The following is a 24703-nucleotide window of genomic DNA, read 5'->3' on the forward strand; positions in this document are numbered from 1 at the left end:
CAATTTTAATATACTTTTTATGTGCTTTGGGGTAGCTCTTTAGATACTATCAGTAGAGGCCACTGAAAATAATGCCAGAATTTGAGTAAGAAGAGAGTAGAAACCAAAATAGGATGGGAGGATAATGAAATTGGGTAGTAATAACAAACAAGATTTTCAAGATTTCCTCACTAACTAATACTGCAAAATTGTATATTTTGGCTCAGGGCCACTGGGCTGCTGGAAGTGATCAGGAAATGAGTGGAACATCCTAATCGTCCCACTTGGATTCTTAACTAACCCGTGGATTAGTTAAGAATTAGTTAAGATTTGGATGGCTCACTCATGAAGGACTGTTCACACAGGCTGCTTGGTAAGGGGTAGCTGTGTCGGGCTTACCATCAACACCTATTTGCTTTGTTTCTTTCATGAACGCTTTTGAAGGGCTAAGGACCTCGAAAAGGCAGGAGAACAAAGAACTCACTAGACTACAGAGATTAACAAGGGAATAATCTGTAAATAGTGTAATCATGGGCATGTTATCAATCACCTTCTTTCTTCAGGTGGGGAATAGAGGTCTATAAAAAAAAAAAAAAACTCCATTACTGGGCCTATGAAAAAATAAAACATTCTAAATTTTTCCTCTTTTGATCAGAAATTTCAACTTTAAAATATCCCTAATCTGTCATCTCAAATTGTCCCTTTTATTAGTCTTATAAATGATATTGCTTAAAGGCTCATACATCAGTGAAAGAGTCAGAAGTTTCAGGATTAATAGATGACATTGAGTTCATTTACTTAGAAAAAAGGATTTTATTCTGAGGTGTCTCTCAGAGATTTAAGCGCTCTATGTTATCATTGAATGAGACTTATTCTCAAAGCAAATATTCTCTATGATACCAAAGTATTCGGTTTATTATGATAGTACACTTTAACATATTAAAAGTCACAAAGCCTAAGAAAAGCAAGCAACAAGTCAATAAAATCACAACTCAGCATTCTAACATTTTCACATGGTACCATTCACTATGAAATGCAAAAAGACTACTAATGTTTAAGTGGTATGATCTCTAGCCTGTAAATTACACTCCTGTGACCAAACAAATGATTATATACTTGGAAGACTATAGAACATGAGTAGGCACAGAAAGCTGTTCTTCAGGACTGCTTTTGGAAAGCTTGAAAAATTAATTGACCCATCATTTTAGGGGGCAGGGGGGAAAGGTGCATATGAATTAGGAGGCTTTACATGTAGAAAAAAAATCTAATTAAAATATTTTAAACAGACTATTTTAAATGTTTATTTGATACTGGAAGTATGGTCAACTATCATAAAGTATTTCTCTTCATCACAAAAATTCCATATATTAAGGATTTACGCAATCGGGGGCGGGGGGGGGTGAATCTAGAAACTCTTTTTTTTTTTTTTGCCTGAGCAAAAAAATCTAAAAAGGCTCTCCAAAATCTTGAGTAGAAGTATCATACTCTGCAATAAAATGCTTGAGTTCTTCAACACACCGCTCACCTATTTCATGTAAATTCTGCCTCAATGCAAACTGTATAGACTTTTCTAACGAAGGATCTTTTTCAATCAGCATTTTCACCACCATCCCAAAAGTTTCACAGTCTTGTCGGTAAACCTAGAAAGGTGAAACATACTCTGGTTAGCTGAGAGTGAAAATAATTAGCTCAATACTTAGCTGAGTTAACAAAACTATGATGCATAAGTCTAAAGGGAAGACACAATAATACTGTTCCCCCTCTCTTGCCCTTGCATTGTCACTACTGCCAGAGGCCAGTTAAACCTTTATCTTTAAGATTTGCTGACAACTTGAGAATAAAAACATTAATATACCATATGACCAAATGTAGAAATTTGGCATGGCATTTGTCAGTATAAGATAGTCTACTCAAAAGACATCAGACTAGAGATGAGAATATCTAAGAACAAAGGCTAGGTGAGGCATATCAATGGCTTTGTTCATTTATCTGTTTGGGAGAAAAAAGTTTGTAAGCCCCTAACTTTAGATTCTTTGTTTGAATCGTGCAGATGACAAATTCAACATTCTGTTTATTATACAATCAAGAACTATAAGAATGCCGAAAGTACCTACTTAAAAAAACCTTTTCAAGTTATAAATGTTTAACATAGCTAAAGTCATCCAGGTAGAGTTACAGTCAAGACAATATGCATGTATATAATATGTATATATTCTTCTACTTCAATGTGTAGATTTTATTATTATTTTATGTCAATATGTATATATATGTTTATCAGTGGCAATTAAATATTTCCTGTCTAAAAATTTCTGAGTTTCTTCCACATTAAATGTCATTTCCTTAATGTGTAGTCACCAGATGCATTTTAGATTTCTATGCTATTTTTCCTACTCAGTAATTCATGTATTTAAATAAAAAGTTAGTTAATTTTCCATGAAAATTAAGTGAAATACAAATTATCTGTTTTTTAAAAACTTTTACATTAATTTTTCTTTCCTAACTTAACAATAACACTCAACTTAACATTGTTTATTCTCCAAAAGGGTTTCATTCATTTTGAAAAACTTTAGAAATAAGTGATATGAAACATTGCTCGGCTTATGACAAGTTTTTATTCCTCAAATGGTCACTGCTAGTTGTAGTGGCTGCTGCTATATTTTTTCAATGTCTGCAATATTTGTTTTGATTGCTTAAAAATAGCTATTTAAAGAATATTTTTAATTTTAACTCTCAGTTTTAGGTTGCTAAATTATACTAAATTCATTTCCTTGCTCTCCAAAAAATCGACAAGTTTCAAAGAAATTTAAAGGACAAATTCTTTGAATGTCACATTAATTACAATATATAAAACCCTTATCAACGGGGCACAATGGCTCCTATCTGTAATTCCTGCTACTGGGTAGGCTGAGGCAGGAGGATGGCCCTGAGCCCAGGAGTTCAAGGCTGCAGTGAGCTATGACTGCATCACTGCACTTCAGCCTAGGCAACAGAGTGAGACCCTGTCTCTTAAAAAAAATAAATAAGTAAATAAATAAAAATTCCTTATCTGCCTTCTCCACATCAGATACACATACACACATACACATTTTTCTAAACAGTAATGAAATTTACTCATAATAACCATTAAGTTTCATTTAGCAATTTAAACGAACCATTTTTTCTAGTTTATCCTAAGGTTTACATGACTGAGAACTGATACCGGTATTCTGATAAACCTACTTAGAAAACAGTATACTACTGAGATAATATTACATATGATAATACAACATATTATGACTGGTCTAACAAATACATAGTACCTAAGACAAGCCAATGTAATCTCCCTGGAGGAAAGTCAGAAGCATGATGTTTCACAGTCCTAGTGGAGGTGAATTCCTTACCAAACGAGTCAGCCCACATAATAACAACATTCTAACAACAACCACAGGCCTCAGCAGCCTGCTTTTTGGGTGGCCTAAATTTTACAGGCTTCTTTGTAACAGATGTACTAGATGAGGATAATGTTACATTGTGAATTAACCTGCAAATTCTTTAATGTAAATCTGCCTTCTACCTAAACTGTAAGTCTTCATTTAGCATATTTACAGAACATAAATATGCTATAGATTTGCATATGAAAAATAAAACCATATTAAGATGTTCATGCATTTATTTAAACTGTAAACTACTGTCACTCTGGAGACAAGATACTGTAAACATTTAAAGTTTTATTTTTAAATTTTAAGTCCTTTTTGAATTTTTTGTTGGAAATTAAATAAGTGTTTGCATCTTAGCAAGAACAACCAGAACTGCTAAAAGCAACATAATTCCCTACACCAGAGGATAAATTTACTAAAAAGACTGCTTAAAATGTACTCGTTGGGTATTAGACAGGAAATAATTAGTTTTTTGTTAAAGGAAGACCTCACCCTCCAACATTTTATAAATACAATTCACAACTGTCAGAAACCTATTTCCGAAATCTGTTCCACAGTAAACTCAATCCCAAAACAGGAAGGGTGTAGTTATCTGTAGGAGAGTTTGTTTGCTTATGGTCCCTAGCTGGAAATTCATTAATAATCTTCCTTCAGATTTGGTATCTACAGGCCACACAGGAAGACTTTTTTGTTACTGTTTTTGTCAAGCTTGGACCTCATCAAAATGAGAAACAGGTTACAGTATGGGTGGGGTTCACATAAAATGCTTAGAAAATGTAGTTAAATTTGCCAGCATAATGAAAACACTATCCAAATGTGGTTTCACATACTCCTTTACTATAGTAGCCTGTGTTAATAGTTAAATTTTCACAAAATTTTTCTAGGAATAAAGGAATATGATAAAATAAATTACCAAGGCTTTTGACTACTGCTTATGCTTTCAGATGACTAGAAAAATAGTAACAGGCAAAACAAACTCAATGGCAAATTTGTTCTACCTAAAAATTGCTAAAAAAACTCCTCTGACATATAAAATCTTACTTCTGTTCCCACAAAAAAAGAAACCAAAACTAAGGAAACATGAGCTGTTAGAAGAATTTTCATTTTGGATAAACCATCTTTATTTAATATATGCATTACAATTCTAGAAGGCCAGTTTAGAGGAACGATGGAGATTAGAGCTGTGTCTAAAACAGTACCTACTAGCTTTGGTGGCTACTTAAAAGTTAAAATATCTATGCATATATAATATACACCTTAATATTAATATTTAAATTATAATTTATGTAAATATTAGGAGGTAATTAGTTAACTGGAAAAGTCAGATACACGTAGCCTTAAAGCGCTGGGGAATCAAATGAGAACATTATTTCCTCTATTCCTGATGCCTCATTTCATATATATAATCTCATTTATCTGAATTCATATGGTTCAAATGTTACATGTCCCATTTCAGAAGAGTTACATCCTACTGGGAAAGGTAAAAACAAACAATAAAAACAAAGCACAAATGAGACATTTAGGTGTGTAAGTGGTAGGGAAGGCAGAAAGAAGAGCAGTTCCAAGAGCAAGCTTATTGAGTTCGAATCAAATCCTGATTCTGCTAATGTGGAAGGCCTGATAATGCTCCCTAACCCCGTCCCCAAGATGTTCACTTCTGAATCCCTGGAACCCATGAATATGTTACTGTACATGGTATAAGGGACATTGAGATAGAGAGCTTATCCTATATTATCTAGGTGGGTGCAATGTAACCACAAGAGTCCTTAAAAGGCAAATGCAGGAGGGTCAAAAAGAGAGGCAATATGGCCACAGAAACAGAGGCTGAATGATGAGCTTTAAAGAAGGAGGAATTACAAGCCGAGGAAACCTGTGGCCTATAGAAACTAGAAAATGCGAGGGAACTGATTCTCCATAGAGCCTCTGGAGGAAGAGCAGCCCTGCAAATACCTTGATTTGGGTCCAGTAAAACCTATTTTGGACTTTACATATGTTTCTCAAGCTTACGTGGAATATTAACCAAGTTAGACCACAGTCTGGGCCATAAAACACACCTTAAATTTAAAATAATAGATATCATACAAAGTATGCTCTCCAACCACAATGGAATTAAATTAGAAATCAACACCAGAAAGCTAGCTAGAAAACCCCATAACATTTGGAGGTTAAACGACACACTTCTAAATGACACATGGGTCAAAGAAGAAATCTCAAGACAAATTGAAAAATATTTTGAACTAAATAAAAATTAAACCATCAAAATGTGTGTAGTGCAGCAAAAGACATGCTTAGAGAAAAATTTATAGCATTAAGTGTATATATTAAAAAAGAAGATAAAAAATTAATAATCTAAGCTAGGAAATTAGGGGGGAAAAGAGCAAATGAAATCCAAGAAGAAGAAAAAAAAATTAGAGCAAAAAAAATTGAAAACAGGAAATTAACAGAGTAGAAACAATAGAACCAAAAGGTCATTCTTTGAAAAGATCAATAAAATTGATAAATCTCTAGCCAGGCTAACCAAGCAAAAAAGGAAGACACATATTATAACTACTGCTCTCACAGCCATTAGAAGGATAATAAAGGAACATTATAAACAACCCTATGCCCACTAATTTGATAAAACTTAGATGAAACAAGCCATTTCCTTGAAAGACACAGTCTTCCATAACTCATAAAACAAGAAATAGATAATCTCATCAGGCTGGTATCTATTCAAGAAATTGAATCAACAATTCATAACATAACAGAAAGCACCAGGCCCAGATGGTTTCACTGGTGAATTCTACCAAACATTTAAGGAAGAAATGATACCAACTCTCTACAATTTCATCCAGAAAACATAAGGAGAGGGGCTTCCTAACTCATTCTACTAGGCCAGCATTACCCTAATATCAAAACCAAAGACACTATAAAAAAGGAAAATTACAGACCAATATCTCTCATGAACATAGAGTCAAAAATCCTCAACAAAATATTAATATATCAAATCCAAATATATATAAAAGTAATTATATATCATGATCAAGTGGGATTTATTCCAGGTACTTTTGAAAATTAATTAATGTTAACGACAGGGAAACTGTGTAGCGAGAGGGGGTATATAAGAATTCTCTGCATTTTCTTGCAATTTTTCTGTAAACTTAAAACAGCTCTAACAAATAAAATCTGTTAAAATTGTTTTTAAAAAGAATCACATAAACAAATGAAAAAAAGGGCAAAAAATTTCTTAGCCTCTGTGCCTCAGTTTCAGTACCTACACCTAACTATGCTGTTATGAGGATTAAATAACACAGAGTACTCAGAAAGTGTCTGCTATACGGGAAGCATTTAATCTGCATCAGATACAGTAACGATAGTGGAAAGAGGAGAAACAACTGTTCTGTCTAGAGAAGGGAGTATTAGAAAATGGTATTAGAACTAATAAGTCCTCTCAAGGAAAATATGAAGGAGAAGGAAATGGTGTTTGGGGGAAATTCTACTGGCTTAACACACTAGAGTTTAGGGTTTTGTTCAACCTGAAAGGAGATCATGAAGAGGTTTCTTTCAAGGAGCTATCAACCTATAAATAAGCATTTAGCAAACAGGGCAAGAACTACAAGGAGAAACCAGATCCTTTGGGTGTATCAGGAAGAGAAAATGGTTAAGAATCAATGCTTAGGGCTCCTGAGAGCTGGAACGATAAATGTGACATGACGTGTTAAAGAAAGACAAGATTGGAGGCTTTACAAGTACAACAGTTCCCTCCTTATCTGAGGTTTCACTTTCCATGGTTCCAGTTACCCAGAGTCAACCACAGTCTCAAACTATTAAATGGAAAGTTCCAGAAATAAACAGTAAGTTTTAAATTTCATTCCATTCTGAGAAGCACGATGAAATCTTGCACCATCCTGCTCTGTCCTACCCGGGATGTGAATCCCTTTGTCCAGTGTAGCCACACTAAAAGCTATCTATTAGTCACTTAGTAGCCTTCTTGGTTAGCAGATTGGTAAAACACACTACATATAAGGTTCGGTACTACCCAAGATTTCAGGCACCCATTGGGGATCGTGGAACATATCTCCCATGGATGAGGGGGAAACTACTGTAATTAAGAAGCAGTAGATATGTGATAATGTGAAGAGTGACAGGTGGAAGGTTTTTTCTTTTATTTATTTAGAAGGGAAAAGTTTTGGGAGTGGAGATAAGTTCAGTACTCAATAAATCATTTGAGGAACTCATGAGACAGCTAGAACCAACCATTAACAGGAAGATGAGTATGAGTCTGGACTTCTGGAAAAATAAACAGGGGAGAAAACAAGGGAGGGACTGAGTTTATGACCTTTAGCAATAATGTCAGTTGAAACCATAGAAGTTTCTTGAAGAAGGCAGTAAGTTCTTTCTAGTCCCACAAACCAGATACTCAGTAAATGCTGAATGAATAGGTAAGTCAGCTTTGAGAGACTATGTAATATAAGAGCCAGAGAGAGCCAAAAGCAGACATCTAAAACCATCAATATCAGCCACAGAAAAGAAAATAAGGAAGACGAAGAACCAGGAGACAGTGAAGACATAGGTGCCAAAGAAAGAGTTTGCAAAATAAGGAGACAGTCAATCAAATGCTAGAGAAAGACCAAAGGGGGCTGGGCACGGTGGCTCACACCTGTAATCCTAGTACTTTGGGAAGCCGAGTCAGGAGGATTGCTTGAAGCCAGGAGTTTGAGACCAGCCTGAGCAAGAGCAAGACCTCGTCTTAACAAAAAGTGAAAAATTAGCCAGGTTGGTGGCACATGCCTGTAGTCCCAGTTACTTGGGAGGCTGAGGCAAGAGGATCGCTTGAGCCCAGGAGTTTGAGGTTGCAGTGAGCTATGGTGACATCACTGCACTCTAGCCCAGGCAACAGAGCAAGACCTTTTCTCAAAAAAAAAAAAAAGAAAGAAAGAAGAAAAGAAAAAAGACAAGTTAAGACCAAAGAAGCTGACAACCAAAACATACTGACTGGATTTGGAAATTAGGAAGTAAATGGTTAACCACAAGGGCAGTTTATTGGGATGGAAGGGATTACAGAGTTGTGCCATCCAATATGGTAGCCACTAACTATATTAAATTTAAATTAATGAAATAGAATTAAATTAAAAATTCAGTTCCTCCATCACACTAGCCTCGTTTCAAATGCTAGTGGCTACCATATTAGGCAGTGCATATATAACACATTTTCATTATTGCAGAAAATTCTATTTAGCAGTGTTGTCATGGAGAACAGAGGAATGAAAAGAAGGTAAAGATGTAGAGATAAGTGTTGACCTAGTAAATTAAATAATATATATTTGCAATCATTTTATCATTAAAGTGGGTAATAAAAGCTTACCACTTTTAAAGAATCATTGTGAAATATAATTAGTATCTGTAAAATGTTCTACAACCTTTTGATGAAAGGCAAATAAAAATGTAAGTTAAAGAAAGAAACTACAATTGGAGCTTAATATACAAGGAAACGTTCATAATGTCTAATGTGCTGATGAGGTTGGGGGGAAAAGTGACAGAACACTGATGTTAAATACTGGAGACAAATTTAAACCCTTTAATTTGGGTCTATAATAATGCAGAAGGTGTCAAAACTATTGTAATCTATGTTGCTGCTTGTGCTGTATTAACAGAAAAAGATATCTCTGAGTCTTCCTCCTCAAAGCTGCAGCCCTGTTGGCTCTTAAAAGCACAGCTCCTAAAAAGAACACTGGTAGTTGCTAAGAAATGCATTATAAACACATACATTAGACCTACGGTACCTACACTCAATATGTGAGTAAAATTATTACAACTACATAAAAAAGTTACTCAAAATTAATGACAAAGTAGGTAAATGCTAAAAAGCTTTAGCAATCAATGTTTATAGCATTTTCATACATAAATCCAGACCGGCTTATAAATTTATAGGAATCAACACAAGATTTAATACTTAATTATGGATTTTTTCACCCTTTTCAACTTATTATTTCTTTCAATCATGATACACTAAACAGACAAAAAGGAATGAAATAATTCCAAATACAGAATTGTCTACAGAATAATTTACTAATGCCAAAACCAGATCCCATAAAGTTTAAATATAAACCTAAACAAATCTCAAATTAATGTTGATTGAGAATGTTGCAAAGGAAATATGTACAAGTATGATCCATTTATGCACACTTTAAAAACAGTAGTTTATTTAGTTTAGGCATACACACATATATACTAGTAATACAAAAACATACATAAGAATGATAGCTCTGAGAAGTGATCAAATGAGACCCAAGAGAGGCTTTACCTCTATCTGTAATATTTTATTTCTTTAAAAAGAGGCTTAAAAAATATTAAACTCTAGGTAATGGCACACATGTTGATGTTTTCAGGAGTGAAGTGTGCTGCTATTTGTAACACACTTTGACATGCATCAAAAAATAAGATGAATTAATGGATGAACAGAGGAACTGTATAAGGAAAAACCAACTGTTTTTCCTCTCCTATACTCTCACAATACTCAATACTTCACCTTCTGACATTCCCACATATCAGTTCTCCGGCAGGTACCAACTGGGGTTAAAGTCAGATCCCACAGGTTAAGGACTCAGTCCCGAGACTACCTCCCCCACCTTCAGAAGCCAACTGTAGGTCAGGAACCTCCAGAACTTCTGACCAAGCAGCTATAAATTGGGAGGTTCCCATGACCTCCTCCTTCAGGTTCGATCATTTGCTAGAGCGGCTCACAGAAAGCACATTTACTTACTAATGCCTGTTTATTATAGAAGGATACAACGCAGAAACAGCCCAACAGAAGAGACACATAGGGCAAGGTAAGGGGAAAGGGTGGCAGAGCGTCCATGCCCTCTCCGGGTGTGCCGCCTTCCTAGCACCTCTATGTGTTCAGCAAACCAGATGCTCTCTAAATCCTGTCCTTTTGGCATTTTTTAAAAAATAAATTTTATTGTATATATTTGAGGCTTACAACATGATGTTATAGGTTGTATGTAGATAGTAAAATGGTTACTACAGTGAAGAGGATTAATGTATCTGTCACCTCACCATACAGTTGACCCTTGAACAATACGGGCCTGAACTGCTTGGGTCCGCTTAGACGCAGACTTTCTTCCACCTCTGCACCCCGGACACAGCAAGACCAACCCCTCCTCTTCCTTCTCAGCCTACTCAATGTGAAGACAATGAGGATGAAGACCTTTATGATGATCCACTTCCCCTTAATGAATAGTAAATATATTTTCTCTCCCTTACGATTTTCTTAACAACATGTTCTTTTCTCTTCTTTTCCCTAGTATGTGCAAGACACTGTCAGTAATAACATGACATGTTGCTCAAAGAGTAAAAAGAGCAATAGATTTAAAATAACCATAAAACAAGGTAGAATACAGTAAATGCTGTAAGAGAAATACAAAGTTTTATAATGATACCAAATAAAATATCATGGTGGAGGGGTGTGGGGGGGGCGGTCAGGGAAGAGGAGCAGTGAGGCAGTGTTCGCTATTCCAGGCAACTTGGAAACAAATTAGCATAGTGTGTTTAAGGAGTAATGAGTCTTGGAATATAGGAAAGTTTTGAAAAAGATGACTAATAGACTAGAATCAAAATGGAGCTAGATATGAATAGGTAAGGCAAAGACCAAATTCTTGGACTTAACATGTAGTAGGTATACTGCAGACATTTTTTTCCTTATTTATTAGACAATAAACAAACCACTGAAGACTACTGATGAAAAGAAAATCAGTGTATTCATTGCTCAATATCCCCATTCAATTCTGATTTAGTAAGCCAGGAAAAGTAATTTTATGGTCAATGTTAGTTATTGGCTTGAGGAAAAAAACTTCTAAGGTATGAAAAGTATAAAAAGGCTAAATTTAAAGAAAAATATTCATAATAAACACAAAAGGCAATTAAAAACATAAGTTCTAAAATTCTAACTGCAAGAAAATGGGTAACAACAAATATTTTGCAATATTACTAAATTTTTCATGTGGCTTTTGATATTTTCATGTCTAAGAATAATAAACATTCTTTAATAAAAGTGAAGAAAACTTAATTTGGACATTTTCCCAAGCAATGTCTAAAACATTCATCACAATGAAACAGAGATCATAGATTAAAATGGCAATTCAGTTCCTTAAAAGATATTTGTCACTTAGAAAGTCTTTCCCCCTTTCCTGTTTAAAAAAAAAATCAGGTTAAAAAGGTAAAATTCTTATGTATACACAACTGATTTTTATATATAGCTATTTCTTACAAAAGAAATTATTATATTTGGGTAAGAATTAAATGAAGCGATTGAGTACACAACTAAAAGAAAAATCCAATATATAGCTTTAGTTAAAATTTTCCAAATAAAATTTATTTTAATTAAGGTAACATTCAAATAAATCTTTTTAGAATTTCATAGATGAGGTAGTCTAGCCTTCGAAATGATTTAATATTATCAATCAGAAAAGTGCAATGTTGAACTGTATAAAGGTCACATTTTAGATCTAAGGCTAAAAAAAAGTAGTTAATTGGCAATAGCCTGTTCTCACAAATAAAAAAATCTTAAATTGGTTTGAGAGATCTAAGAGTAGCAACCTCTACCCCAGTTACCCTCCAAAAGGAGAAATTTGTCAGCAGGAGTGATTAAGCAGGAAGCAGCTTAGCTATTTCAAGACCTACCTCCTCCTCTTCCTTCCCAATTCATCTACCACAAAGGAGGCTGGAAACAATTGACATTAGGTTGCTGTAACCTTCTGAAGATCTGGAAGTATTATATTGAAGCTAGAAGTTTCAACGGTTACTGGGCCCAATCAGTTGAGTCCTTGCCTCAGGGAGGCCTCACTATACAAGAAGAATTTTAGGAGAATGGGAAGGACTTCTAGCAAAGGTCTCTGTGACTAGAAATGGTTGTGGGTCACAATTCTGAAGGTCTTTTTGTTTGTTTAAATATAGTAGCATTTAAAAAGAATTGGCAAATTATAAGTACTAGGTCACTAACAATATTTTCATAAGGACCTTTACATTATTTTGCATACCACGAATCCTTACGAGCACTATGGAGTTACAGCCTTCATTTTATAAAAATATCGAAGCAGAGAGATTAATGGTAGTTAGTTGAAAAAAAAACAATGAACATTCCCAGCCTAGGTTTCCAATTCACCTAGAATCACAATGCTGCTATAACCAAGAGAATTACTGAAATCCAAAATAGAAACAAAGCCATGACCGAGACTAAATCCGTGGCAAAGAGAAATTAACCTGCTTGGTTTTGAAGAGCAGGATAAAGAAAATGGCTTGGAGGGGCCCGAAAGGCAGGTCTCATCTGTTTATGACTTCTATCTATCATGAGATAACTCATGAGATATCATTTTGTGTGTCCTTCGTGTCTAATACTGTACTTTAAGTCACTCCCCTAGCGAAATTTGAAACTTGGCTTATTTTTCCATACAGCTTCAGGGATGCCACTAAGATAAACTAATGAAAAATAAACAGGTCAGGTCAGCCGTCTGCCCCATGCTGGGAAAAGTGCTATTGTTCTGTAAGCTACTTCTGCTGGCTGTGGTTGGTTAAAGAGCATTTTATGGTAGGAATAGGGCATTTTCAACATATCCTGTAGGGGAGGCAAGTTCTCCCCTAGCTTCAGGTGATTCAGTGAACCAGGTATGTTCATTCTACCCTTCCTCTTCTTTCATCATTAAAATTATTTATCACATATATACACACAGAACCTAGAAGGACATACCAAACTGTAAAATGCTTATGATAATGGGCGCTTTGTTCTTTGCTTCTTGTGTTTTTTAGTTACCTATAATGCACATACTAATTTTAAAAATAAAGGTTATTTTAAAAACCTGGGAGAAAATTCTGTATCGTAGAGTTGATTTTAGTGAAAGTTACTTTTCCTATTATAAAATTTCTCCAAGTCTCACAATGAAAAATTACATTATGGTTTCAGCATACACGTGCTATTATGTTACTTTTTTCTTTTTCTGTTTTCTGTGGCATAAATAGTTTAAATATTTTGTATGTACTATAGTTTAGAAACACTTTCATTTTTGTTATAGCATCGAGGTATTGTGAATTTTCAGCTCAAGATGAAGTCCTTGCTAATTCCATAGTTCTGGAAGACTTTTCAAATATATGCCATAAACTCTTTTTTGTGAAGGTGATGGGAGTGGGGGTTGCTGAGAGGCCACTGACTCAGAAAGCACCAGTGTAGGGGTGGTCAGGATTAACTATGGCTCCAGTATATGGGTAGTTTCTGCTTAGCTGATTCCTCGCAACCTCCCAAGATAGGCCCCTGAGCTATACTTATCGAAAGCGAAAGCTGTATTTATGTAATCGAAAACTACATACCATAGTAGAATTTAAGAATTTTGGTGATAAAGGTGAATAACCAGAGCTTACTAGCTTATGAAACTGGGTTTATAATGTTGACATGGCCAAGGAATACAGAAAGAGGGACGGTAGGAAGGTGGGGGAAGGGGGCATGGGAAGCAAGAGGGAAATTAAGAAGGAAGAGAAATTGCCTGGCAGTCTTATAGTTCCAGGTTCTAAACCTGATTTCTGCCCTATGATTCATTAGAAACCCCTGTAAGCTTTCAATACTTTCACTTTACTTGCCAAGAGTAGTTTGAGTGGGTTTTATAACTTTTCAAAACTTTCTCTGGATACCTAGCATGATAGCCTGCTGCTGGCGCATCCGCCTATCAGCAGTGCTTTAACACTGGCAGGAATGCCGAAGTGATAGCATAAATCTATTTTCTCGTCAATATAATTGCAAACCCATCAAAGGCACTCCACAAGCCTTTATCCAACATAAACATAGTTAAAGATGGGCCACAAGCCTTTATCCAACATAAACACAGCTAAAGATGGGCTATAATTTTCCATGGTGAGAGCTAAACAATTACCAATCCTTGGAGTTTCCATTGAAAATACACCTATTATTACTCCTACAGGAAAAAAATAAAAAATAATGTATTTGCTTTCAGCTCATCATATGCAAATACAGGAAATAGAATATTATCGGTCTACTTAACCACACTTTCACCAGAGAGGGACTTTTCAATTAGATAACATTCAATACCACTCTGAATACTTCCAAGATGTGTTTTTTCTTTCCAGAAGAAAGGAATTACTCACAACTAACCTAAATAGTACAGCTTCATTTTAAAAATAGGAACTGCCATATCAGGTAGATTAAAAGTAGGTTAAAATTAATTAATATTTAAATAAGTCATTATTTTGCTTTTATCTCTAAAGGTATTATGTATAGTAGGGAATCCATACATATTGTTATATATAAATGGAAGTACATATTTTCAAGATCTGTCTGTAGATATTTTCTAGTCTATACTTTTACAGCAAAAGTAATTAGATACTGGAATTCCTTCCAAGAATCAGAGACATACTTACAACAACATTGTTCACAAAATGAACAGACTAATGTTACAATCATACTGTCATTCCTACATCAACTAGTTATATTGCTACTTCCATTTTATACACAAGGTAAATATCAGGTGTTAATCACTAAGCACGATGCTATTAAATTTTAGTAAATGAAGATATAAATCTGGTCCTCAAGAGGCCTTTTTGAAGATAGAATTTACCTACAGCCAAGGATTTTGAGGCAGGAATCCAGTTAAATTAAATTTATGTATTGTTTACTGATAATTTAGAGTAAGCCAGTATTACAGAGTACAACTCAATATTTCTATTTATTAGAAACCGAGGGCAAAAAATGGTAGTGCTGTAACTATGGAATTCTAATAGACTCCTAAAGATCCAATGAACTTGCCAAAACTATTTTCAATATGTAGTATATGTACTAAAATGGATTTTTAAAAAGTTGAGCTATTGGATTAAAATATTGCTAACTTTTTTGATTAGTAAAATCACTAAGACTGAAACGATGGTAAATTTGAGGTAAAAATAACAGGGAAAACCAGAAATAAATTCTTTCGTTGGATTAGGTGAGCTAAACATTTGATTGGTTCAGATAAGAGTCAAAAGGTTAACTTATTACAAGAGCCAAAAGAAACAGCAGGCTGTTGTTTCCCCTTTAACCTTACTTAGTACAAGATTACCATGTGCTCATCTAGATACAACATAGACAAAAATTTTTCATATAAACACATCCTGGAAAAATGCATTAAACCATTCCATTTCTCATACGTATTTTCAGTGTCCTATGACAATAAAAGGTATAAACATCAAAATGGGGCTTCATTTTCTGAGAGTTCAGTGTTATTTGTGTTGTAGTATTTAAAAGTCTAGAATTTTAATTTATGGCTTGACATTTCCTAAACACTGAATCATATGCAAATTAAATGCTAAATTTTTCTATTTTAAAAGGACTGTTTACATGTTTTTAGAGGCACCATACTGCCAAAATCTGACTGTTGTACGTCCTTATTTCTTGGTTTTGTTATTTCTATAGTCATAATACTAGCATTGACCTAACCAATATAGCAATGTTACTGCACAGTAGCCATCTTTCTAGCAGTTTTATATCTAGCCTCTTTTTATTCTAAACTTTTCTACTCATAGGCACCATCTTCCTCAAAAACAAAACAAAACAAAAAGTCCCAACCTTCTCAACACTGACCCTTTGGCTTCCCCAGATCCAATCCAATTAAATTCTTCAATAAAATCTTGGCTACTAAAATCTTCTCATCACCTACCAAAACACCATCTACTACACATTTTAAAGTATTTCACATGCTTTTTCGTATGCTATCTGTATTCCCCTGCTTGCTTTTCTACTTTAATTTCTTCAAAATTTTGTTAAGGTATTTTTCACAAAGTTTTCCTAGATCAATTTTTCTAGAATACTCTAAATATTCATGAAATGTATGTTTCTTTCTGTCCCGTCCACCTTTTGAGGGCAAATATTATTTCTTTTGCTTCCTTTGTAACCACCTCCCAGTCTCCCACTATGAGGATGGAAATGAAATGGATTTTTAAGTATTTCTGATTAATTTAAAATTCTAAAATATTCTGGCCTTGGCTTATACTTTAGTAAGACATTTTGACCATCTTATCCAATTGATCCCATATGTAAACTTGTTGAGATTAGTAAATAACTGTTCAAAGGGGGTTGTCAATGAAGATTTTTCCTTGATCAAATTATGATAATTAAACTTGTAATAGATTTAGAATTACAAGGAAGATGAATTATAACAAACAAGTTCTGAAATCAAGTTGGAAAGAAAGTTTACATTAAAAAGTCATTTCAAGATAGTGAAAAGCCTAAAATATAGTACCTTGAAATGTATTAACTTTCAAATATATAGTCATCCCAACTTTTAAAGTATTTAAATGTAAAGGCACTGGCCTAGGGTTGTTTCTGACAAATAAGACTTCTTGGTATTTTATATCAATTATTCATATATAAAATTACACACAGAATATTCTTGCTGATAATTTGCTTAGCAAAATGTTTTTTAAGCAGATTTCATAAGGTAATTGTCAATCCAATGCAGAAATCATACTTAAGTTAAAATACCCGTTGCTTGGATTGACAATATTCTATTATTTTTAAAGAATCAAGTCTTCTGACCAGAGTCAAGATAAGATTTGGTCTAAAATTCTTTTCTCTATAAGAGAATCAGATTGTAGGAGGAGAATAAAATTCATTTAGAAATACTATGCTTTATTATATATTTATATAGATTTTACCACTAAAACTGGGCATTAAAGAAGAAAAAAGTTTTTTAAAAAAGACAATTATACACAGAGACAAGCTTCAAAATGTCTAAAAACATAATATTGTATTTTTAAAAAAAAAACGAGAAAAGAAAACACAAACACAAACAAAAGCAAAACTAGTCCAGAAATGGTACCCATTCAGGATGACACTATTTAAGAAGCCAAAAGGATTGCATATTACTAAGATGAAGCAATAATTAAAATGTAAACATATTCTATATAAAACAAAAGGAAAAATTTCCAGTTGTTCTTCTGTCTCCATTGTGTAGGTGTGACAGAAAGCTCTAAAATTTCTCCTCAAACATTGAATCATCTCTAGCGATTCAAGCCAGTATTTATCCCATATAGCTCAACTGTGCAGTAGCTGTATTCTGTATTCGATTTTTTAAAATGGCACTTAGGTTATTTCAGTTTTTGAGACAAAAGAAGCCACGTTAAATTGGAATAACCAAAATACAACTTTAAAAGTCAAATTTTGACTATAATGTCCTATATTTCTCCCAGAAGCAGCAACAACCATTCTCCTCACTTACTGAACACACTCTGAACTATCCATATGGAAATCAGGTTAACTGTTTTCTTAGCTTTCAAGTCATCACGTACAGATACAATTACACAGTAAAAGCTTCCATTCAAATACTTTGTATAATAAGGATCAATCTGTTATGACCTTGGGAAATGAGCTGTTCCTATTCACAGGTATGCCACAAAAGAAAGGAGAAAATGTTAAAAATTACCACAGGTATAATTTCTTATTTTCTTTCTACTTGGCCAAAAATGACCACAATCTCTTGGGGCATTGGGGTAATTTCTCAATCATATTAAACCACATAAATGTAACTTAAATACAATTCAATCTTCAAAACTGAAAAAAACAAAACAAATCTCAGTCTTCAATCCTTTTTTAAATTCCCACAGATGCAACTACTGTAGAAAAGTAGGCTCATCAGCATTTAAAATGTCCCATTTTGTTTTGTCTTATTTTTAAAAATACATATGAAAGGATTTAAACTATTAATGGGCCAGCAGGAATATGGCAGAGTGATAAAGATGTTATGTTATGGAGATCTAGATTTGGGTTGCTAGGTGACCCAACTCTAAGCCCCAGTTTCCTTATTTTTTTTCTTTCTTTGAAAAACTTATTTTTAATTGACAAATTATATATATTTATGGGGTACAGTTTCCTTATTTGTAACTTAGGGATTGTAACAATACCTTAGTTCACAGGACTTTTGTGAGGATTAAGTGAAAGAGTGGATAGAAAGCACTTAATACTCAGAAACCATTCATTCAACAAACATTTGAGGACCTACTAGGTGCAGGCTCAGAACAAATAGTGAACAAAACATGTAGTCCCTATTCTTAGGAAGCCATCTTTTAAGCTGGAAAGATATATAATAAAATGTATAAAACCACAAAAATATATGTATAATTATGGTGTTACAGAGGGTGGTAAATGTTATAGAGGAAATAAAGTAGGTTCGGTGATTGAGGAACTATTTAGACTGGCTAGGGGGATAAAGAAAAGGGGTCTTTTTTAGTGAAACGGTTACATTTAAGTGGAGGCCTGAAAGATGAGAAGCCAGAGAGAAAACTGTAGGCAGAAGTCAGCATCAAGAAAGACTACCAAGAAGAGGGGAGATGTCCCATTGAGAGGAGGCCTGTATGACCGCAGCACAGTGAGCCACAAGGGTAATATGAAAGAAATTTGGAGGGAGAGGTAGTGTACAGAGTCAGCAGGTCTCTATAGCTATGGGAAAGACTTTGGATTTTTATTCTAAAGTGGTGTAATGGGAAGCCACTAGAGGGTATCAAGTAGGGAAACCATTATATTAAACAGGTTTACATGTCAAGAAAAAAGCCATTGCAACATTCCACTTGACTAGGAAAACTGAGTTTCAAATTATTCTGGAAGGTTCACCTTTGTTTTAAAATACTATTGTTCATTCCTTTTAAGTGGAAAATTCTAAAATACATTAGCCATTTCCTGCCTTGATTGGAAAAAAAAAGACAGCTCAAAAAATTAAAAACTAGGGTATTTTTCCCCTCTTTTCAATGTACCATGATTAACAGCAAACCTGAGTTATAGATGTAAGTTTAATTTTTATCACTTTTTTCTTTTCTTTTCTTTTGTTAAAAGAGACAGTGTTCCACTCTGTTGCCCAGGCTAGAGTACAGTGGCATGATCATAGCTCACTGCTGCCTCCAACTCCTAGGCTCCAGAGATCCTCCCACCTCAGTGTCCCAAAGTGCTAAGATTACAGACTTGAGCCACACTTCTATTTTGAACTGCGTGATAACTACTGCTCAAACTTCCTGGCATATAAATAATTGAGTTAAAGACCAAAAGAGACTAAGTTTGTGTCATTAAAATTTTTTTCCCATAAAATCATAACCTTTACTGCTTTATTATCAGTGAGTATCTTTTATTTAACAACATTCAAAGTGTTCTTACCTGGTCAACTATGACTAAACAATCTGGTTTGCCTTTCTACTCTTACATAAAGGATGCTGTGAATTGTTGGAAAAAGTCCAAAACTGCAATTACTTGATCCACCACAAACTCCTTAATCTCTCTTGTTGACTTCCATATCAACATGTAGCATATGGGATATTCTAAGCCCTTTCCACACCCAATTCAGGAACTCCAACTGCTGATAACGACTCCCCCTTCCTTCTCCCATTTCCTCCTACTTTAGCAAAATTGCCTCTTTCCCAAACTTATCTCCTCTCCACCTCAAAAATGTTATCACTTTATTCTCCTTTCCCCCTAGTCTCAGAAAACGGTTTCTCTGAATTTTCAAGGTTAGTTTCTCTATCTGTGCTACTGATAGCTCCTCTTGCTTCATCAATTATTCCCTCTGTATGTTTTAAATCTCCAGTCTCTTTCATATTACCCCTACTCTTACATAAGTATTCAAAAGTAAATAGACCAGTGCCAAGATTTACTTATTCTCACGTCACTCTCATATACTTGTTCTTCTGCATTTTTTTTTTTTTTTGAGACAGAGTCTCACTCTGTCGCCCTGGCTAGAGTGCAGTGGCATCATCATAGCTCACTGTAATCCCAAATTCTTGGGTTCAAGCAATTCTCCTGCCTCAGCTTCTGAAGTAGCTGGGACTACAAGTGCATGCCACCATGCCCAGCTAATTTTATATATTTCTGTAGAGACGGGGTCTTGCTGTTGTTCAGGCTGGTCTTGAACTCCTGGCCTCAAGCAATCCTTCCACCTCAGCCTCTCAGAATGCTAGGATTACAGGCATGAGTGAGCCACTATGGCTGGCCTCTGACTCCAATTTAACTCAGGCTCTCATTATCCCTCACCTGAAAAGTAGCCAAACATTTTTATGTGGCCAAACTCATCTTCCAAAAAATATCCTGATCATAATACACATGTACTTGAAATTCATCTATAAGCCATTCTGCCTTATCAATAGAATTTAAAACACGTTTTTTCTGGCACTCAAGTTTTTCAGTAATCTGGCTCCAATCCACCCATCCTTATACAACAATCCCGGGCTGCTACTTACAATCTTTTTTTCCTACCAACAAATTTTAGTAAAATACAGTCTATAATCACATTCTTTTCCACAATACCTTAATTTCTTATCCACTACTTGAAGACCATGCCCTTTATAAAACTTGCGGGGTCTGTAGTAACTCTGAGTGGTTAGTACTGGAATTCAATTGCGTCTACTAGTAGAGGTTGAAACAGAATATTTTATTACAAAGCCTTTCTACCAAGTACAAAGTTGGTAGAACAAAGTTCTACCAACAAAGTTCAACCAAGAACAAAGTTCCCGATATAATTATTCAAGACTATTCAAAGCTCCCTCTAATCTATCACAGTAAATAAAATTTTATATTTTGTGACATCACTGTAATAAATGCTGTGGCTGAGGAGTAAAATAGGGGAATGAATGGAATAGGGGGAGAGATGAAACAAAAGTCCATTAAGATAGGGTTTTACTCCCCAGTTCATGGATCATTCTTCAGGACAGAATATATGTTAGGCCACAAAACAAGTTCTCAAAAAATTTTAAAAAAATTGAAATCATAGCAAGCATTTTCTCTGACCACATGGAATGAAACTCAAAATCAGTAACGAGAGGAAACATTGAGAAATATACAAACACATGGAAATTAAACAATAGCTCCTGAATGACCAGTGGGTCAATGAAGAAATTAAGAAGGAAATTAAAAAACTGCTCAGAACAAATGAAAATGAATACACAACATACCAAAACCTATGGAATACAGAAAAAGCAGTAATAAGAGGAAAGTTTATAGAAATAAGTGCCTACATCAAAAAAGTAGAAAACCTTAAAATAAACAACCTAATGATGTATCTCAAAGAGGTAGAACTACAAGAGCAAACCAAACCCAAAATTAGCAGAAGAATAAAGATCAGAGCAGAATTAAATGAAATTGAAACAAAAAAAAATACAAAAGATCAACAAAACATAAAGTTGGCTTTTTGAAAAGACAAAACTGACACATCTTTAGCCAGACTACGAAAAAGAAAGAGAAGATCCAAATAAATAAAATCAGAGATGAAAAAGGACTGATACTGCAGAAATCCAAAGGATTATTAGAGATTACTATGAAAAACTATATGTCAATAAATTGGAAAACCTAGAAGAAATGGATAAATTCTCAGACAGATACAACCTACCAAGATTGAACCAAGAAGAAATCCAAAACCTGAATAAACCAATAACAAGTAATGAGATAGAAAGTGTAATAAAAGGTCTCCCATCAAAGAAAACCCCAGGACCCAATGGCTTCACTTCTAAATTCTACGAAGCACTCAGGAAGAATTAATACCAATCCTACTTAAACTATTCCAAAAAATTGAGGAGGAGGGAATACTCCCACATTCATTCTACGAAGCCTGTATCCCCCTGATATCCCAACGAGACAAAGATACAACAAAAAAAGGAAACTAAGGCCAGTATATCCACTGAACATAGATGCAAAAAGCCTCAACAAAACCAGCAATCCAAATTCAACAACACATTGAAAAGATTATTCATCATAATCAAGTGGGATTCATCCCAGGGATGCAAGGACAGTTCAACATATGCAAATCAATCAATGTGATACATCACATCAACAGAGCGAAGGACAAAAACCATATGATCATTTCAATTGATGCTGAAAAAGCATTTGATAAAATGTGAGAAATGTGACAGATTTCTACAATGAAAACTATAAAACATTAATGTAAGAAATTGAAGAGGACACAAAAAATGGAAAGATATTCCATCCTCATGTACTGGAAGAATCAATACTATTAAAATGTCTATACTACCCAAAGCAATCTACAGATTCAATGCAATCTCCATTAAAATACCAATGACATTCTTCACAGAAATAGAAAAAGAAAAAAAAAATCCAAAAATTTATATGGAACCACAAAGACTCAGAATAGCCAAAGCCAACCTGAGCAAAGAGAACAAAACTGGAGGAATCACATTACTGACTTCAAATTATACTACAAAGCTGTAGTAACCAAAACAACACTGTATTGGCACAAAAAGCTTTTCTAAATATCTCAAATAATGCTTGCTCTATTGTAAAAACCAAATTAACTTTAATTTTCATTTATTTTAAAACATTTAATTTTATATTTATCATCATCATTCTTATTTTTGACTTGAATGAGCAGTGTATGCAGAAGTGTGTGGGTAGAGTACAAGGAGATAAGAAATCAAATAACGAGAGTGGGTCATGGTGCCAAATAAGTTTTTGAATTCCTCCCTGCTCAATGTGCTCATGTATACATCTTTAGTGATACAGCTGCATAATGGCATTCCTCAGTTACTCATGTCAACTGTCTTAAATGTAATGTAGCCCAGTCAGTGCCAAATACTTGTGAACAGATGAGGATTATATGGTGCATCAGTCATTGATTTCATCGATACAGTCTGCTCAACTGCGCTGATAACTCATTCCCCACTTTTCTTCAATTGTACTCTATTTCTCTAAGTTTCAACATGGGAATCAATCCCATAAAAACGTCACCTAGGTCAATGGCCAAATAAATATATATATATCAGTGGTTCCCCAAAGCTGTATCTCTATATTCATGTGAGGAACTTTTAAAAATGGAGTCTCCCAGCTCCATGCTAGATCTAATGTTGGGGCTCAGAAACCAATACTGCAAAATATGGTACTTCGTACATACTGAAAAATGAGCCTCAAGATCTCTCTGATCTCCTCTGCCCACTATCTTTCCCAAACCACAGAAGAAAGTTTTTCTCTAAAGTTCCTGATTTTCTGTCTGCACCTACGAAAGAAGAAAACAATTACCTTCAGTCCCTTCCCTGAATTTTCATTAAAGGAACCCATACTGCAGGAAGGAACATTAAAGTCTGTCAACAAACTTGGACAGACTTTTGTCACAAACCATTGTCCACTCAGTGGGGCCAACAGATTTTTGCCCCAGACCATTGTATGTTCTTCAAGTCCATTAAATTCTCCCATTTATCACCACTCAACAGAATTTCTCTTTCCCCACTCCCAGAGCCTGTTTTCCCAAGATCCAAGCCCTGCATTCTTTCTGTAACCTCAAGATGGTATATAAGCTTCTGCATTTCATCAAGGGATTGAATCTTCATTCTGAAGGATATACCTTTACTCAAAAAATAAAAAAAATAAAATACACACAAAAAGACACATAGACCAATGGAACAGAATAGAGAGCCCAGAAATAAATCCACACATCTATAGTGAACTTATGTTTGACAAAGGTGTCAAGAACATACAGTGGAGAAAGGACAGCCTCTTCAATAAATGGTGCCGGGAAAACTGGATATGCATATGCTGAAGAATGAAACTAGACTCTTATATCTCATCATATACAAAAATCAAATAAAAATGGATTAAAGACTTAAATCTAAGACCCGAAAGTATGAAACTACTAAAAGAAAACATTGAGGAAATACTTCAGGACACTGGTCTATGCAAGGACTTCCTGAGTAATACCCCCAAAGCAAAGGCAATCAAAGTAAAATTGGACAAATGGGATCATATAAACCTAAAAAGCTTCTGTGCAGCAGAGGAAACAATCAACAAAGGGAAGAGACAACCCACAGAATGGGAGAAAATATTTGCAAACTACCCGTGTGACAAGGGACTAATAACTAGAATATATAAGGAATTCCAACAACTCAATAGGAAGAAATCAAATAATCTTAAAAAACAGGCAGAGGATTTGGCTAGACATTTCTCAAAAAAAGACATACAAATGGCCAATAGGTATACGAAAAAATGTTCAACATCATTAGAGAAATGCAAATCAAAATTACAATGAGGTATCATCTCACCCCCATTAAAATGGCTTTTATTAAAAAGACAGGCAATAAAGAATGATGCTGAGGATGTGGAGAAAGGGGAACCCTCATACACTGTTGGTGGGAATGTAAACTAGTGCAACTACTATGGAGAACAGTATGGAGGTTCCTCAAAAAACTGAAAATAGGACTACTGTATGACCAGGCAATTTCACTGCTGGGTAGGTATCCAAAGGAAGGGAATGCAGTACATCAAAAAGATACCTGCGCTTCCATGTTTACTGCAGCACTATTTACAATAACCAAGATTT

The 24703-nt window shown here is 34.6% G+C and overlaps 1 protein-coding gene across 4 annotated transcripts in view; it reads right to left on the reverse strand.

Moving 5' to 3' along the window:
- Positions 1–874: 874 nt before the first annotated feature.
- Positions 875–24703, reverse strand: part of PPHLN1 (periphilin 1) — a 130720-nt gene continuing 106891 nt past the window's right edge. For all 4 annotated transcript variants that reach the window (XM_012638464.1, XM_012638463.1, XM_012638462.1 and 1 more), the window contains one exon: positions 875–1619. In XM_012638464.1, the coding sequence (XP_012493918.1) occupies positions 1425–1619 (195 nt within the window). In that variant the 3' untranslated portion in view covers positions 875–1424. The remainder of the gene's footprint in view (positions 1620–24703) is intronic.

The sequence above is a fragment of the Propithecus coquereli genome, unplaced genomic scaffold (assembly GCF_000956105.1).
Source record: "Propithecus coquereli isolate 6110/MARCELLA unplaced genomic scaffold, Pcoq_1.0 Scaffold13, whole genome shotgun sequence".
Lineage (NCBI taxonomy): Eukaryota > Metazoa > Chordata > Mammalia > Primates > Indriidae > Propithecus > Propithecus coquereli.